This window comes from Oncorhynchus gorbuscha, linkage group LG07 (assembly GCF_021184085.1).
Source record: "Oncorhynchus gorbuscha isolate QuinsamMale2020 ecotype Even-year linkage group LG07, OgorEven_v1.0, whole genome shotgun sequence".
Classification (NCBI taxonomy): Eukaryota; Metazoa; Chordata; class Actinopteri; order Salmoniformes; family Salmonidae; genus Oncorhynchus; species Oncorhynchus gorbuscha.
Genome location: NC_060179.1, coordinates 53,950,935 through 53,965,923, shown reverse-complemented (window position 1 = coordinate 53,965,923; position 14,989 = coordinate 53,950,935). Strand labels below are relative to the sequence as shown.

The following is a 14,989-nucleotide window of genomic DNA, read 5'->3' as shown; positions in this document are numbered from 1 at the left end:
TAATTATTGAATAATGTTGGGAGGGACATTCCAACATGCTCTTCCTTGTTTAAATGTTTTCCAATTATAATCTATACAAAGGATTGCTTTATGGAAATGTGAGATTATAATCTCCTTCTTTATCCCTCACCCAAGAGGTCTTCATCTGACTGAACCATTTATTTTCAGTAACGCAATTCACTAAACCCCCTTCGCCTGGGAAACAAAGCATGAAACGTGAAACCTTGAAAAACAACATTTTAGAGGAGACCTACAAAAATGTATTTGTTCCAGCAAACAGTTCGCTTGAGTTTTTTTTCTGGCAAGCAATTCTATCAAGATTCTATTTGAATCTGTGGCAAACCTGTGGCAACAATATTTAGTGACAAACAGTTTACCAGAAGCCTTTTCTGATGAACACATAAGTTCCAAGACCAGTAATCATTGGTGACCAGTCAGGGGGAGAAGGAAAATCAGTTGGAAAGCAATCTACCTAGCTACCTACCAAAATTGTCCAGTGAGCAGGGGTTGGAACCGGTTCAGGGAACAGAACCAACAACTGAAAAATAAGGACAATTTTTAGAGGAACAGAACCGAGAACTAAAGTGATCAATACTGTTCCGGAACAGAAACGTTATTTTAAAAGCATGGAAATCGTTTAATAATGTTATTTTATAGGCCATTTTTTTCAGTCCCACAACAAACGCAACAAAGTGCCTGTGCAAAGCCCTCACTGTCTGTGCAAAGCCCTCACTGTCTGTGCAAAGCCCTCACTGTCACTCAAACTTGTTCTAGTGTCTGCCTGCCAGCTGAAACTCTTTGCCAGTGTGTGTGTGATGTACTTGCCCCTCCCCCTCCTTCTGAAGCATACATAGTCTACTGTAGCTACTGACGTTTACAGGAGTGATTCAGAAATTAGGGAGAGCAATGTTTAATTAGAAAATAATGGATTAACTTTTTCAATGCTAGTTAAGGATACTATAGTTATCATGTTTCACATTGGATTTATTATCTACAAAAAGCTAAGATGTGTTATTATTTTAATTTGGGTTATTATTTTAATTCAAACTTGTTAGCTAGCTAAGCTTGTTAGCTTATGATCAATTTGCCTTTTAAAATGACAAACTTGTATTAGCTAACACAATGTGCCATTGGAACACAGGCGTGATGGTTGCTGATAGTGGGCCTCTGTACGCCTATGTAGATATTCCATCCAAAATCAGCCGTTTCCAGCTACAGTAGTCATTTGCAACGTTAACAATGTCTACACTTTCTAATAAATGTTATGTTATTTTAATGGAAAAAATGTGCTTTTCTTTCAAAAACAAGGACATTTCTAAGTGACCCCAAACTTCTGAACGGTAGTGTATATTCAATTCAGAGTTTAAAAAAGAAACAGGAACAATATAAACCGTAACTTTTTGGGGTTTGAAATGGTTCAGAACTTTATTTTGCTAGTCGGAACAAAACGATTGGGAAATAATGTTGGTTCCAACCCCTGCCGTTGAGTGTCTAACTTATTCATTAAACATCCTAAGAAACTTTAAAATTGTGTTAGCTAATTGATGCTTAGTTAGCAATGTCATGTTTTGGGGCCTCCCGGGTGGCACAGGGGTTAAGGGCACTGTACTGCAGCGCCAGCTGTGCCACCAGAGACTCTGGGTTTGCACCCAGGGTCTGTCGTGACCGACCGCGACCAGGTGGTCGCACAATTGGCCTAGCGTCGTCCGGATTAGGGAGGGTTTGGCCAGTAGGGAAATCCTTGTCTCATCACGCACCAGTGACTCCTGTGGCAGGCAGGGCGCAGTGCACACTAACCAAGGTTGCCAGGTGCACGGTGTTTCCTCTGACACATTGGTGCGGCTTGCTTCCGGGTTGGATGGCGCTGTGTTAAGAAGCAGTGCAGCTTGGTTGGGTTGTGTATCGGAGGACGCATGACTTTCAACCTTCGTCTCTCCCGAGCCCGTATGGGAGTTGTAGCGATGAGACAAGATAGTAGCTACTAAACAATTGGATACCATGAAAAAGGGGACAAAAAAAAAAAGCAATGTCATGTTTTATCGGATAGAGTGAAACACATTTTGGCTAGTGCTTAACGTTAGCTATCATATTTTTTCACAATTAATGTGATAGCTAGCTAACTAATGATTTGCCTAAACACTTATTTGTTCGGTGAATAACTTGCTGTCTTAGTACCAATATGCATGTCAATATGCTAGTGTCACCGTTCAGAAGCATGTTAGCTAGAACAGCTAAGGTAGCAACAATATGAGCTAACTTGACATCAAAGCCAAACTTTACTTTTGCAGATGTATACCGTTCCCCTACCCGTGGTGTTGGTTGAGGCTGCATTGTGAGGAGGATGCATCAACAACCTGGAAAGATGCACTCCCTCATAACACTTTTTTTAGTGATAAATGAGTGTATCGTCTTCAAGCTTGAAAAGGACGCTATGTAAATGCATGTATTATTGATAAATGAATACATTCATTCTTTGTAACAATTAGATCTCTCATTGCTTTAAACTAGTAGCGAGCTCATCTTAATCACGTGTTGTTAATTCTCCCTTTCTTTCCAGAAGCAATCAATTACAATGCACCTGGTCAAGGTCAAGGTTTCTTGCATGCATGGATTTGTTAACAATAATTAATTTTGGAAAATAATATGAATTCCCATACTAGGCATAAATACATTTTATGTTGCATTTCTTCCACCCAAGCCTTGTACACCTGAGTCAGGAAGAAGAGACAACTAGTATTTTACATTTAGCAGATGCTCTTATCCAGAGCAATTTACAGTATTGAGTGCATACATTTTCATACTGGTCCCACGTGGAAATCAAACCCACATCCCTGGCAATGCAAGAGACATGCTCTAGCAACTGAGCCACACAGGACAACTAAACTCAGCAAAAAAGAAACGTCCTCCCACTGTCAACTGCATTTATTTTCAGCAAACTTAACAAGTGTAAATATTTCTATGAACATAAGATTCAACAACTGAGACATAAACTGAACAAGTTCCACATTTGCCAGTTCTTGCTGTGAGATGTTACCCCACTCTTCCACCAAGGCACCTGCAAGTTCCCGGACATTTCTGGGGGGAATGGCCCTAGCCCTCACCCTCTGATCCAACAGGTCCCAGACGTGCTCAATGGGACTGAGATCCGGGCTCTTCGCTGGCCATGGCAGAGACTGCCTGCAATGACAACAAGCTCAGTCCGATGATGCTGTGACACACCGCCCCAGACCATGATGGAACCTCCACCTCGAAATCGATCCCGCTCTAGAGTACAGGCCTCGGTGTAACGCTCATTCCATTCGACGATAAACATAATCCGACCATCACCCCTGGTGAGATAAAACCGCGACTCGTCAGTGAAGAGCACTTTCTGCCTGTCCTGTCAGGTCCAGCAACGGTGGGTTTGGCAACGTTGTTGCCAGTGATGTCTGGTGAGGACCTGCCTTACAACAGGCCTACAAGCCCTTAGTCCAGCCTCTCTCAGCCTATTGCGGACAGTCTGAGCACTGATGGAGGGATTGTGCATTCCTGGTGTAACTCGGGCAGTTGTTGTTGCCAACCTGTACCTGTCCCGCAGGTGTGATGTTCGGATGTACTGATCAGGTGTTGTTACATGTGGTCTGCCACTGTGAGGACAATCAGCTGTCCATCCTGTCTCCCTGTAGCGCTGTCTTAGGCGTCTCACAGTGCGGACATTGCAATTTGTTGCCCTGGCCACAACTGCAGTCCTCTTGCCTCCTTGCAGCATGCCTAAGGCACATTCACGCAGATGAGCAGGTGCATGTTCATTAATTGTTTATGGTTCATTGAACAAGCATGGGAAACAATGTTTAGACCCTTTACAATGAAGATCTGTGAAGTTATTTGGATTTTTACGAATTATCTTTGAAAGACAGGGTCCTGAAAAAGGGACATTTCTTTTTTTGCTGAGTTTAGTAGATAACTGGCTCTTAATGATCAAGTCCCCAGTCTAGATTGTATATCATAATTAGTTGATTAGTTTGAATCACTTGTGCTAATGCTTGGCTGGAGAAAAATATTGTATACTGTGGCTCTCTAGGAACAGCTGGCCACACATTTAAAGGTAGCTATAGTAAGCCTAAGCCTCAGTTTACACTAGCTACCTTGTTTGTTTATATAGCATTTATACATGACAGAAACATTGCTTCCTTGCTGAAAAATATATAGAATGTATGTTTCAGTGAAAAGCATAGCAACATCAAGGTAACATTGTAACAGCTGATGCTGTTTTTCCAAAGCCAAATCCGCCCATTAGCCGCTGAGTCTACCATTAAAAATGTTTTCAGTAATTGTTTTCAGTATCCTAATGTTGTTTTTGTTTGGTGTGTTCTGATGGTTTCAGTGCATGCTTTCAACAAGTGTTGGACGAATGACTTCCACAAGGCCGCTATCTGTAGCTCAGTTGGTAGAGCATGGCGCTTGTAACGCCAGGGTAGTGGGTTCGATCCCCGGGACCACCCATACGTAGAATGTATGCACACATGACTGTAAGTCGCTTTGGATAAAAGCGTCTGCTAAAATGGCATATATTATCTCCAAAATTCACTCAAAAAGTTATCTTAAAAAAAAAAAAGATTATCTTTTAAAATTCCATTGGTTAAAAGCTATTGCTCAGTCATCACTTGGCTCATGTAGATTCTGTAGTTGCTCCATTAAACATCCCCCGGTCAACATCCCCAATGTGTTCACATTTCTCTCACGTAAATGTTATTTGGGAAATATTCTGGCCTTTACTCTTTTCTTCATTAGCACGCTGATGATTTCAAGTTGTATTGATTTATTTTGATCTGTTTAGACATCGAATACATGTTGTTTAGTATATTTATTAAGTTTAGTTCAGTTTTCTCTGTGAGAAGCAAGTTCATTTGAAGTGATATGTTATTTGGTTTACGTAGACACAACATTTCAATGTTAATACAAAATTCAAAAAGGCACTCGCACATCTGAGCTATCTTTGTTGCAGGTGCGTGGGTAACACTTGAATATGATGAGAAAAAAAGAAGAAACACGCATACTGCTCTTTAATAAGCTTTACATATCGGCCTCAAGGCCTTTGTCAGAGCTTTTGTGAGTGTTTATAATTTGCACCCTTATGTAGACATTACTCCCCCCACATCTCAATGCATCGAATGGGGTTGGAGTCGAGGAAAATTCCCAAAAGGTCTTAATGACGAGATGCCCATTCATGTTGTGTTGTAAATGTGAACATGAATTAATGCCACTAATTCAGACTACTCTTACGTTTTTTTCTTGCACTGTACCGAATGATTTATGAAAACTTATGATTTATGATAGGTCGATGTCCTCATTGTGGTTTTACAGACGTGCTTAATGCGTTTTTATGTACACACTTTATTAGAATACTTATGAAATGCACATTGTTATATTTGGTAACACTTGCTTATTTTCCCTGGACTCCAACCCCATCCGATGCATTGAACAGATGTGGGGGAGCAATGTTGTTAATACACAAAGTAACCAAAAACCTGATATTTGTATACATAATGCTTGTTTGCCAGAAGTTCACAAGTCGCCGCAAATTTGCCACAATAGCTTGCCAGAAAACTCATTTGCGTGTGAAAATATTGTCAAAAATTTGTCACAACTATTTGCCAGAAATAAGCCTGTTTTTTCCCCGTTAAGGGTAGATGTTAAAACACAACCATCCTCACTCAGGGTGTATTGTGCTTCAATGTAGTTCTATACTGAAGGCCTTCTTCTGACCTGCAGGTTGTTTACCAGGCACCCAGTGTAACCTGAACTGGGAAGTGTGATGGCAGGAACACAAGATACCTCTTGCCACTTTAGTAAACCGGAGTCTTGTTCTGAAGTCATACTCAGTCCAAGTTGCACTATATATAGAGTTGACTTTGACCTGTATTACATATATTATAAACATTTCATCATATCATAACAGTGTTATTTTTTGAAAATAATTTTCAGATGTATTTAAAGGGACATACAATATTTCTGTGTAAGATGATAATAAGTATTGGAGAATAAGTATTTTTGAATACCTTTCAACTCACACACTTTATTAAGTACATAGCCCACCATTATAGAATGGATGGATAACCTGCGTCAAGTTTGGTTAAAATTATTGTTGAGTTTTGTTTGAAACTATAATTTGTCCCACAAACTTAACTGTACTCAAACATGTAATAAAATTACTAATAGACTGATTTGTTAGGATGCCCACATATACTGTAAAATAAACACACATGCTTATCACTCCACAGTTCCCAGAGTTGGGTCAGGTCCCAGGGGATCTGCAGTGACTCTCTCCAGCTGCCAGACTTACCTAGTGACGGCACGTGTGCAAACAGTGACCATGAAGCAGCCGGCCACGATCACCCAGCCCCAGCCCCCATCAGGAGGGGGGACCGCTGGTCTCTTCTTCCCCTGAGCCATAGCCGCAGCATGAACCATGCTCAGATCCTTGTTCTGTTCACGCGGTTTTCTCCTGTTCTCAGCCAAGAAGCCCCAGGTACACCTCGAAGACAGACAGCCTCACACAATCACACGTAGAATGGGTTGCACTGATTGTTGAAGAGGCTGTTCAGTTCACTTCAGTTACACTGTTGTAGAACACAGGGAGAAGCAAATATACTAGCTAAGACTATGAATAAGTAAAAAAGAGACTCGGAATCATTGACAGGCATCAATTGAGATGCAGTACCCATAAACAAAAAACCTCAGACATCTTCTCTGGGTCTAAAACATGTCCAGCCCATTCAGCATTTGTTGAAGAGCTAGCCTACGAACAAGGCTAGTCACTGCTGATGTGCATGTTGAAATACTTTACTCCCCGGCCCAAGCAGCACAGTGAGGCGACAGGGTAATGACGTAGGAGTCCATGAGAGGAGGTGTTTACTGGCAAGGTGTCAGGGCTAACTCGGGGTGGTACAATATTAACTTCAGACACCAGCAGCCGTCTGCTGGCATGACTTCGGACCCTGTTGAAAAGCTGTGGCATGTGCTACCCTAAAACACTTTCCATCTCTGCAGCTTTGGTTCCTCAGATGTCAATTGACCAGGTGATTTGGCTACCCTTCATTTCCCTTAAATGTACTCCCGCAAGCAGCAAAAAAGGATTTGATTGATGAATGTCGGTTAATGTCAGTACTTAAATCACTCATCTTAATCAATAATCCAGTTTGATTTAAATCAGTAATCGAAACGCACTAGCTCTATGATATCTTTATATGGAAACTAAATAAAGAGTTAACATTTTTAAATAAGAATGTGGAGGATATACGGTGCCTTCAGAAAGTATTCATACCCCTTGACTTATTCCACATGTTGTTGTTTTACAGCCTGAATTAAAAATTCAATAAATAGATGTTTTTCTCTCAGCAATCTACAAATAATACCACATAATGGTAAAGTGAAAACATATTTTTGAAATCTTTTCAAATGTATTTAAAATTAAATACAGAAATATCTCATTTACATAAGCATTCCCGCCCCTGAGTCAATACTTTGTAGAAGCACTTCTGGCAGTGATTAAAACTGTAATTCTTTCTGGGTAAGTCTCTAAGAGCTTTCCACACATGGATTGTGCAACATTTGCCCATTATTGTATAAAAATTCTTAAAGCTCTGTCAAATTGGTTGTTGATCATTGCTAGACAACCATTTTCAAGTCTTGCCATAGATTTGCCATAGATTTAAATCAAAACTGTAACTCAGCCACTGAGGAACATTCACTGTCTTCTTGGTAAGCAACTCCAGTGTAGATTTGGCCTTGTGTTTTAGGTTATTATCTTGCTGAAAGGTGAATTCATCTCCCTGTGTCTAGTGGAAAGCAGACTGAACCAGATTTTCCGGATATTGCCTGTTCTTAGCTCCATTCCATTTATTTATTTTCCTGAAAAACTTACCAGTCCTTAATAATTGTGACCCGTTTGGCAGAAAAGCCTTCTCGAACATGTGAACTTTCACATGCCTTAATAACAAACTTTATGCCATCTGGAAATACGAATAAAATTGTAAAATTATGAGCCTAGTTGGTTTAGCCACAGAAAACTGTCCAACCAAGCAAAAAGGCAGTAACTGCTCATTTGGTCGAAAATGAGTTGATGTCATTTTTGCTACATTAAATACATGCTTAATCATGTGGACAAGTATCCTGCCTCTATTGTATTGTGTTTTGGAGAAAACGGGGGTCACGTTAGCAGTAACTGCATAAAGTTACTGTGAAACCAAGGTAAATAAAAGCCATTTTTCTCAGTTCCACGCTATAAGCAGCTACTGCCTTTCTGCTTGGTAGGGCAGAAAAAGTGGGCAACCTTCCCTCTAGCCACGATTGGCTGAGATAATGAGTGGGCTGGATATGCCGAGAGATAAGTTTGGATTGGTCTGCCATATAGCACGCTTCTGTTTATTTGAGCTGGTCAGTCTAGTTATTAATCCTGTCTAACACTGCTTTAAAAAATATATATTGCATAGTAAAACTGCATAAGTGTGACTCTCCACTTTCCAGAGGACCGAGTTTTGAAATCTGTGGAATTCGAGTATGATAGTTAATGAGATTAAGAAAACACCTGTCTCCGGATTACATCTTAAAACTAAGGGCAGCCATGGCATCCGACAGGAGATGCATCCATCCATGATGGGTAAGATGGTCTAGCTAGCTACATCTTCAGATATTACATGTTTCTCATTTTGACAGAAAGTGGTTTAATTTCAAGTTAAAATGCACTGTTAGCTAGCTAACATTAGCTGGCTGGCTCACTAGCTAACGTTACGTGTATGATATTATTATTCGTATATCAGAGCCATTTTCTTGGCTAGTTATAGCCTAATGTTAGCTAGCTAACATTGAAGCTGGTTGGTTAGCTACATGCAGATTCATGCAGGGTAGTAATGCCATGAGTTGGGATTATGGTTCATTGTTTAGCTAGCTAACTAGCGACATGTCTTAACTAAAGACTCCACTATTCAAGTAACAATTTTGGGTGCATTCGATTTCAGTGCACTCTGGTCTGAGTGTGCCAGAGCGCAGAATAACAGATGAATTTACGAACGCTCAACATTGAATATGACCAGTGTCAGTAAACGATGGCAAAAAAGCATCATTAACTTGTTGCCAGCAGCACAGTTACAGTAACCAACACTCTGGATAACAAGAAAACAGCCTAACCAGCTCTGCTAGGATGAGTAAAATGCTCAGAGTTTGGGTGTGGACTAAAGCTTAAGAGGGTGTGAACAATGCTGAATGGCTGTAGACAAAGAAGAGTTCTCCGGTAGGTATCAAAACTTTCAAAGGCCATTTTCTCAAAAGTGGGGTTACAAGTTTATCAACTTTCAAAGCATAATTACTTTCCCATTATGCCTCAAATGCCGTGTATGATATACCATGTTGTAGCTCTGTGTCTCTGCTTTTAACCAATGTAAAATACACTATTTCACATTTTGCTACATAAGACCAAATCAAGGCTGTCGGGCACAATTACAAGCATTTTTTGCAGTATTACTTTAGTGCCTTGTTGAAAACAGGATACATGTTTTGGAATATTTTTATTCTGTGCAGTCTTCCTTCTTTTCACTCTGTCAATTAGGTTAGTATTATGGAGTAACTACAATGTTGTTGATCCATCCTCAGTCACCATTGGCCTTACGGTGAAATTCACCTGAGTTGTTGCCTTCCTCTCAGGCAACTGAGTTAGGAAGGACACATGTATCTTTGTAGTGACTGGGTGTAAGTGTAATTAATAACTTTACCATGTTCAAAGGGATATTCAATGTCATTTTTTTATCAATCTACAAATAGGTGCCCTTCTTCGCATGGCATTGGAAAACCTCCATTGTCTTTGTGGTAGAATCTGTGTTTGAAATTCACTGCTCAACTGAGGGAACTTACAGGTATGTGTGGGGTACAGATATAAGGTAGTCATTAAAAAATAATGTTAAACACTATTATCGCACACAGAGTGAGTCCATGCAACTTATGTGACTTGTTAAGCACAGTTTTACTCCTGAACTTATTTAGGCTTCCCATAACAAAGGGGTTGAGTACTTATTGACTCAAGACATTTCAGCTTTTCATTTTTTATGCATTTGTAAAAATGTGAACAAATATAATTCCACTTTTACATTTTGGAGTATCGTATGTAGGTCAGTGAAAAAAATCTCGATTTATTACATTTGAAGGCTGTTAATCAATTGTCTGCACTTCTAGTTGGTTAAAACCTGTCTGACTCCCATTGCTTCAGCTGCTGAGCCCATGGCAACCACATGCCTGGTTCAACATAGCCAGAGCTACATTATTGCACAGCAGGGAGAATAATCTACTGAATATCCTTTTGAGTTCATTGAATCCAAACTATTACTACATAGCCCTATCTAGGTCAATTGTTCATCTAAATGTTGCTGATAAAAAAAATATATATATATATATATATAATTTCATGGCATGTTTGTTTATCATTGTTTTGTTAACCTTAGAACTTAGACATTTGCCACAGTCGGCAAAGTTTTGATTCTGAAGTTTAGGAGATTGCACTTCAAATTCATCAAGTAAAAACATGGGATCATGCGATAATGTTTGAGCCTCATATAAAAACATAAGACAACGCAAGCAATATATCGTATGTGTCGAATTGACAGAAGGCAGATATTGTGTGGTGGGTTCACGCGGTTGAACTATCGACAATGTGGACTGGGTCTCATGTTCACCATATTTCCTCCTCAGGAAATGGCAAGTTCTCAAAAACGTGCAGCTTTAGTAAAATGTGTAAAAACTTTTTCAGACCTTCTTTTCTGTTTGTGTTATCTTAGCGTGCAATAATTTCCAGTTTATATGAAGCAAAACATGTGCATCAATAAATTACGGAATAAACAACTTCGGCGACTTTGTAACATTCTGTTCTTCTAATGAATACCTTTCGTTCTCATCAGCATCGGTCAAAGCGCCAATAGAACACCAGAGGCTGCTGGCTTCGTAGGCTACACAATTTTTTTAAAACAATCAATTGGAAATAATACACACAGCACCAACATTTGAAAATATTTCCAATAAACATTTTCCCCACAGTTTCTAAGATGGAGCAATAAGGTTCTTACCTTTCCAGACACACACATCAGCTGTTGTTGAATTGCATAGCTCAGTCAAGTCATTTACAGCCAACCTTGTCTCATAGCATTTCGTATTATTTTGTACGAAAATCCGAGACACTCCATTTGGTATGATATGTTACGTTTCGTATGGTATGTTTTAATTTGTTGATGTCCATCAGCCATTGTGTATGATATGTTACGAATTACAATTTGTATGATTTGTTACACATTTTCAAAAATATGTTACGAATTGGAAATATTTACAAAATGTTACCAATTTTCAAATCGTACAATTTGTTATTAATTTGCAAAACAAATTCCAATTTGTTGTGGCTAACATTGGCTAGGTGTCTGGGTTGGTAATGCTAACGTTAGCTAGCTGGCTAACGTTGGCTAGGCTAGTGGTTAGAGATAATGTTAGGAGTTAGGTTAAAGTTTTATGGGAAGTGTTAGCTAAAAGGGTTAGGGAAAGTGTTAGCTAACATGCAAAGTAGTTTCACATTAGCTAAAAAGTAGTAAGTAGCTGAAAAGTTGCTACTTATTTCAAATGCTGAAGTTGGCTGTGATGAGATTCAGACACACAACCTTTTGGTTGATAGATGTTCACATTATACATCCGACCAACCACCCTCCATTAGTTTTTGCCCTGAGTAACTTTTTGTCCTATGTAATCATACTAAACACACTGGCCTCCCGAGTGGTGTCTACACACTCATCTCATATGTATATACTGTACTCAATACCATCTACTGTATGCTGCTCTGTACCATCACTCATTCATATATCCTTATGTACATGTTCCTTATCCCCTTACACTGTGTATAAGACAGTAGTTTTGGAATTGTTAGTTAGATTACTTGTTGGTTATCACTGCATTGTCGGAACTAGAAGCACAAGCATTTCGCTACACTCGCATTAACATCTGCTAACCATGTGTATGTGACAAATAAAATTTGATTTGATTTGATTTGATTTGGTGCACAATTGGCCGAGCGTCGTCCGGGTTAGGGGAGGGTTTTGTCGGGCCGGGATTTCCTGGTCCCATCACTCTCTGGCGACTCCTGTGGCGGGCCAGGTGCATGCACGCTGACGCAGTCGCCAGTTGTACTGTGTTTCCTCAACACATTAGTACGGAATGCTTCCAGGTTAAGAGAGAAACGTGTCAAGAAGCAGTGCGGCTTGGCAGGGTCGTGTTTCAGAGGATACGTGGTTCTCGACCTCCACCTCTCGAGTCCATGCAAGAGTTGCAGAGTTGGGACAAGACTGTAGCTATCAATTGTGCACATTCTTCTCTACCCTGCAACTCTTCCCTGGGTCCTTGGTGTACAAAATATGTGTTTGCTGTCATACCTGGTAAAATCATGGTTAATAAACAACTGCAAGGGGTCCTCATCAAATTATATTTAGTATTTTACTGAATTCTGAATTCTGTTTTCTCTTTTTTATTTTTCCTTGTTTGAAATTTGTTTCAGTTTTTTACTCTCAATATTATAATTATTCATAGAGAAACAAAGAAAATGGATGTTCTGCGTCCATGTCAAGGCTTAAATTACAACAGAAGACCATTTTGGAAAAATAAACTGACAAATGTAGATTGAGTGTAATTCCCCTTTAATTGGGCATCTAGCAAGAGAGGAATGTGTTGATCTAGCTATGTTTCTGCTGATAGGACTACTGCTGCAGCATATGGCAGAGTTTGCAAACAATCACCAGCCAATTGATACAAATAATCATTATATTGTTCCCCCGGTTAAACCTACTTTGCAGTTAACATTTTATTTGTTAACATGTTTTTGGGGAAAGTCTTTCTGTCTACCCACAAAGACGGTTATCATTTGCATCGCTAACTGGCTAAATATGGAGTGATAGACAAACATGCGCACCAAACAGACAGACAGGAACAATATTGCTGCAAATTAATTGTCTATTTAAATGAATTCAAAATCAAAAACAAGGATGTCTTGATTGCGTAGGTCTTCACACCTAAGAGTTCATTTGTGATTAAAGCTGTAAATCATTTTGTCAAAATTGCTCAAGCTCAGTCAATTTGGTTGGGAATCATTGATGGATAGCAATATTTAAACCGTGTCTCTGATTTTCAAGCAGATTTAAGTCAGCACTGAGACCTTCAACACATCTTGGAAAGCCATTCTAGTGTGCTGGCTGAAAAATAAAACTCTAACCCAGGGTTAGGTTTTCAGAAGACTGAAACAGATTTTCCTCTATGTTTTTACCTGGACTTTGCTCCTTTCATATTTCTTTTTGTAACAGTTTTATTCTGGTGAAAGAGAGGCGGACCAAAATACAGCGTGGTGGTTATTCATGTTTTTAATAAAGACGACTATACATGAACAGACTAAACAAAACAAGAAAAATGAAAACCTAAACAGTCCTATCTGGTGCAAACACAGAGACAAAATAATTACATGGTCTCTGCCTATATCATTGCATAACGCAGAACATACACGAGAGTTCAGGGGCCTTGCTTTAACAAAGTTAACCATTTTCACTGTAGTGTCCAAAGCGTCATTCAAGCTGTCAGGCATTCCCTTGGTAGCAAGAGCCTCTCGGTGCATGCTGCAGTGTACCCAAGTGGCGTCGGGAGCAACTGCTTGCACGAGCGTTACCATTCCACTATCTCTCCCTGTCATGGCTTTTGCGTCACCAGTACAGATACCAACCCATCTTGACCACCAAAGTCCATTTGATGTCACAATGCTATCCAGTACTTTAAAAATATCCTGGTTTCCAGTGGTTTGCAGAAGAAGTATGTCTTCCTTAATTGACCACCCATAAACGTAACAGACATATACCAGGAGCTGTGCCAGGCCTGCCACGTCTGTTGACTCATCCAGCTGTAACGTAAAGAATTCACTGGCTTGTATGCGAAACAGTAATTGTTCAAAACATCTCCTGCCAAGTCACTGATATGTCATGAATTTGTATTCATTTTATTTAACCTTCATTTAACTAGGCAAGTCAGTTAAGAACTGACGGCCTACACCTGCCAAACCTGGACAACGCTGGGCCAATTATGCGCCGCCCTATGAGACTCCCAATCACGGCTGGTTGTGATGCAGCCTGGATTCAAACCAGGGTGTCTGTAATGATGCCTCTAGCACTGAGATGCTGTGCCTTAGACCGCTGCACCACCCGGGAGCCCATGAAACAGTGTTGTTTGATGAAGAAATCGTCTGTATAGTTTTCTGGCCTTTTCCCCCAGCATTGTCCCAGCCATGTCCACGGCAGCAGGAAGAATTAAGTCCTCCAATAGCATGGGGCTTGCCTGTCCTAGCCACTCGGTAGCTCACCATATAAGACGCTTCTAACCCCTTCTTAGTAATGGTATCTGTTGCTTTTATACATCATACTACTCGAAAGTCATCTTAATTCTCACCTCAAAAAACTCCTGTGGCTGATTTTTCAAATTGGCATGTTTTGTTTCTAAATGTCTGTGCAAGAGTGAAGGTTTCATCGAGTTGTGAGATAGTACTTTTGCACATATAACACACCGTGGCTGAGGAAAGGCTCTACTCCCAACATAAGTGAACCCCAAATCAATGTAGTTCGCATCATACTTGTGCCTCTTCGAGGGTCCAACGTCCCTGTCATTTGTTCGGTGCTTTCCCGGGTAAGGGGGCAGTAGCTCTTCAGCTGCATCAGATTCACAACTTCAGTGTCTGTGATAGCTGGGCTAGCAACAAATGTAGCACTCCTGATGCTAGCATTGGATGTGCTCGTGGAAGCAGAACAACTTGTGTCGTGGTGCAGGTGTAGTACTGCTGGTAGGTAGTAGCAGTACTACCAGTAGAGCTGGTATGTGTCTCTATGGACGCAGGCCTTACTTTTTAAAATCAATTTTCGAACAAACGGAATGAGCAGCAGCTACGTTTACCTACTTACGGACC

General features: G+C 40.1%; 1 protein-coding gene across 5 annotated transcripts in view; it reads right to left on the bottom strand.

Moving 5' to 3' along the window:
• LOC124040027 (monocarboxylate transporter 12-B-like) overlaps positions 1-11,125 on the bottom strand; it is a 30,907-nt gene extending 19,782 nt beyond the window's left edge. For 2 of the 5 annotated variants that reach the window (XR_006839670.1, XM_046356734.1), the window contains exon 1: positions 6,323-6,830. Coding sequence is in view for 1 of the 5 variants with exons in the window: in XM_046356732.1 (XP_046212688.1) it covers positions 6,323-6,450 (128 nt within the window). In the remaining 4 variants the exon portion in view is untranslated. Of the gene's footprint in view, positions 1-484; positions 539-6,322; positions 6,832-11,087 lie in introns of those variants that run through there. The other 3 variants (XM_046356732.1, XM_046356735.1, XM_046356736.1) reach the window with 3 other exon arrangements.
• Between the last annotated feature and the right edge of the window lie 3,864 nt (positions 11,126-14,989).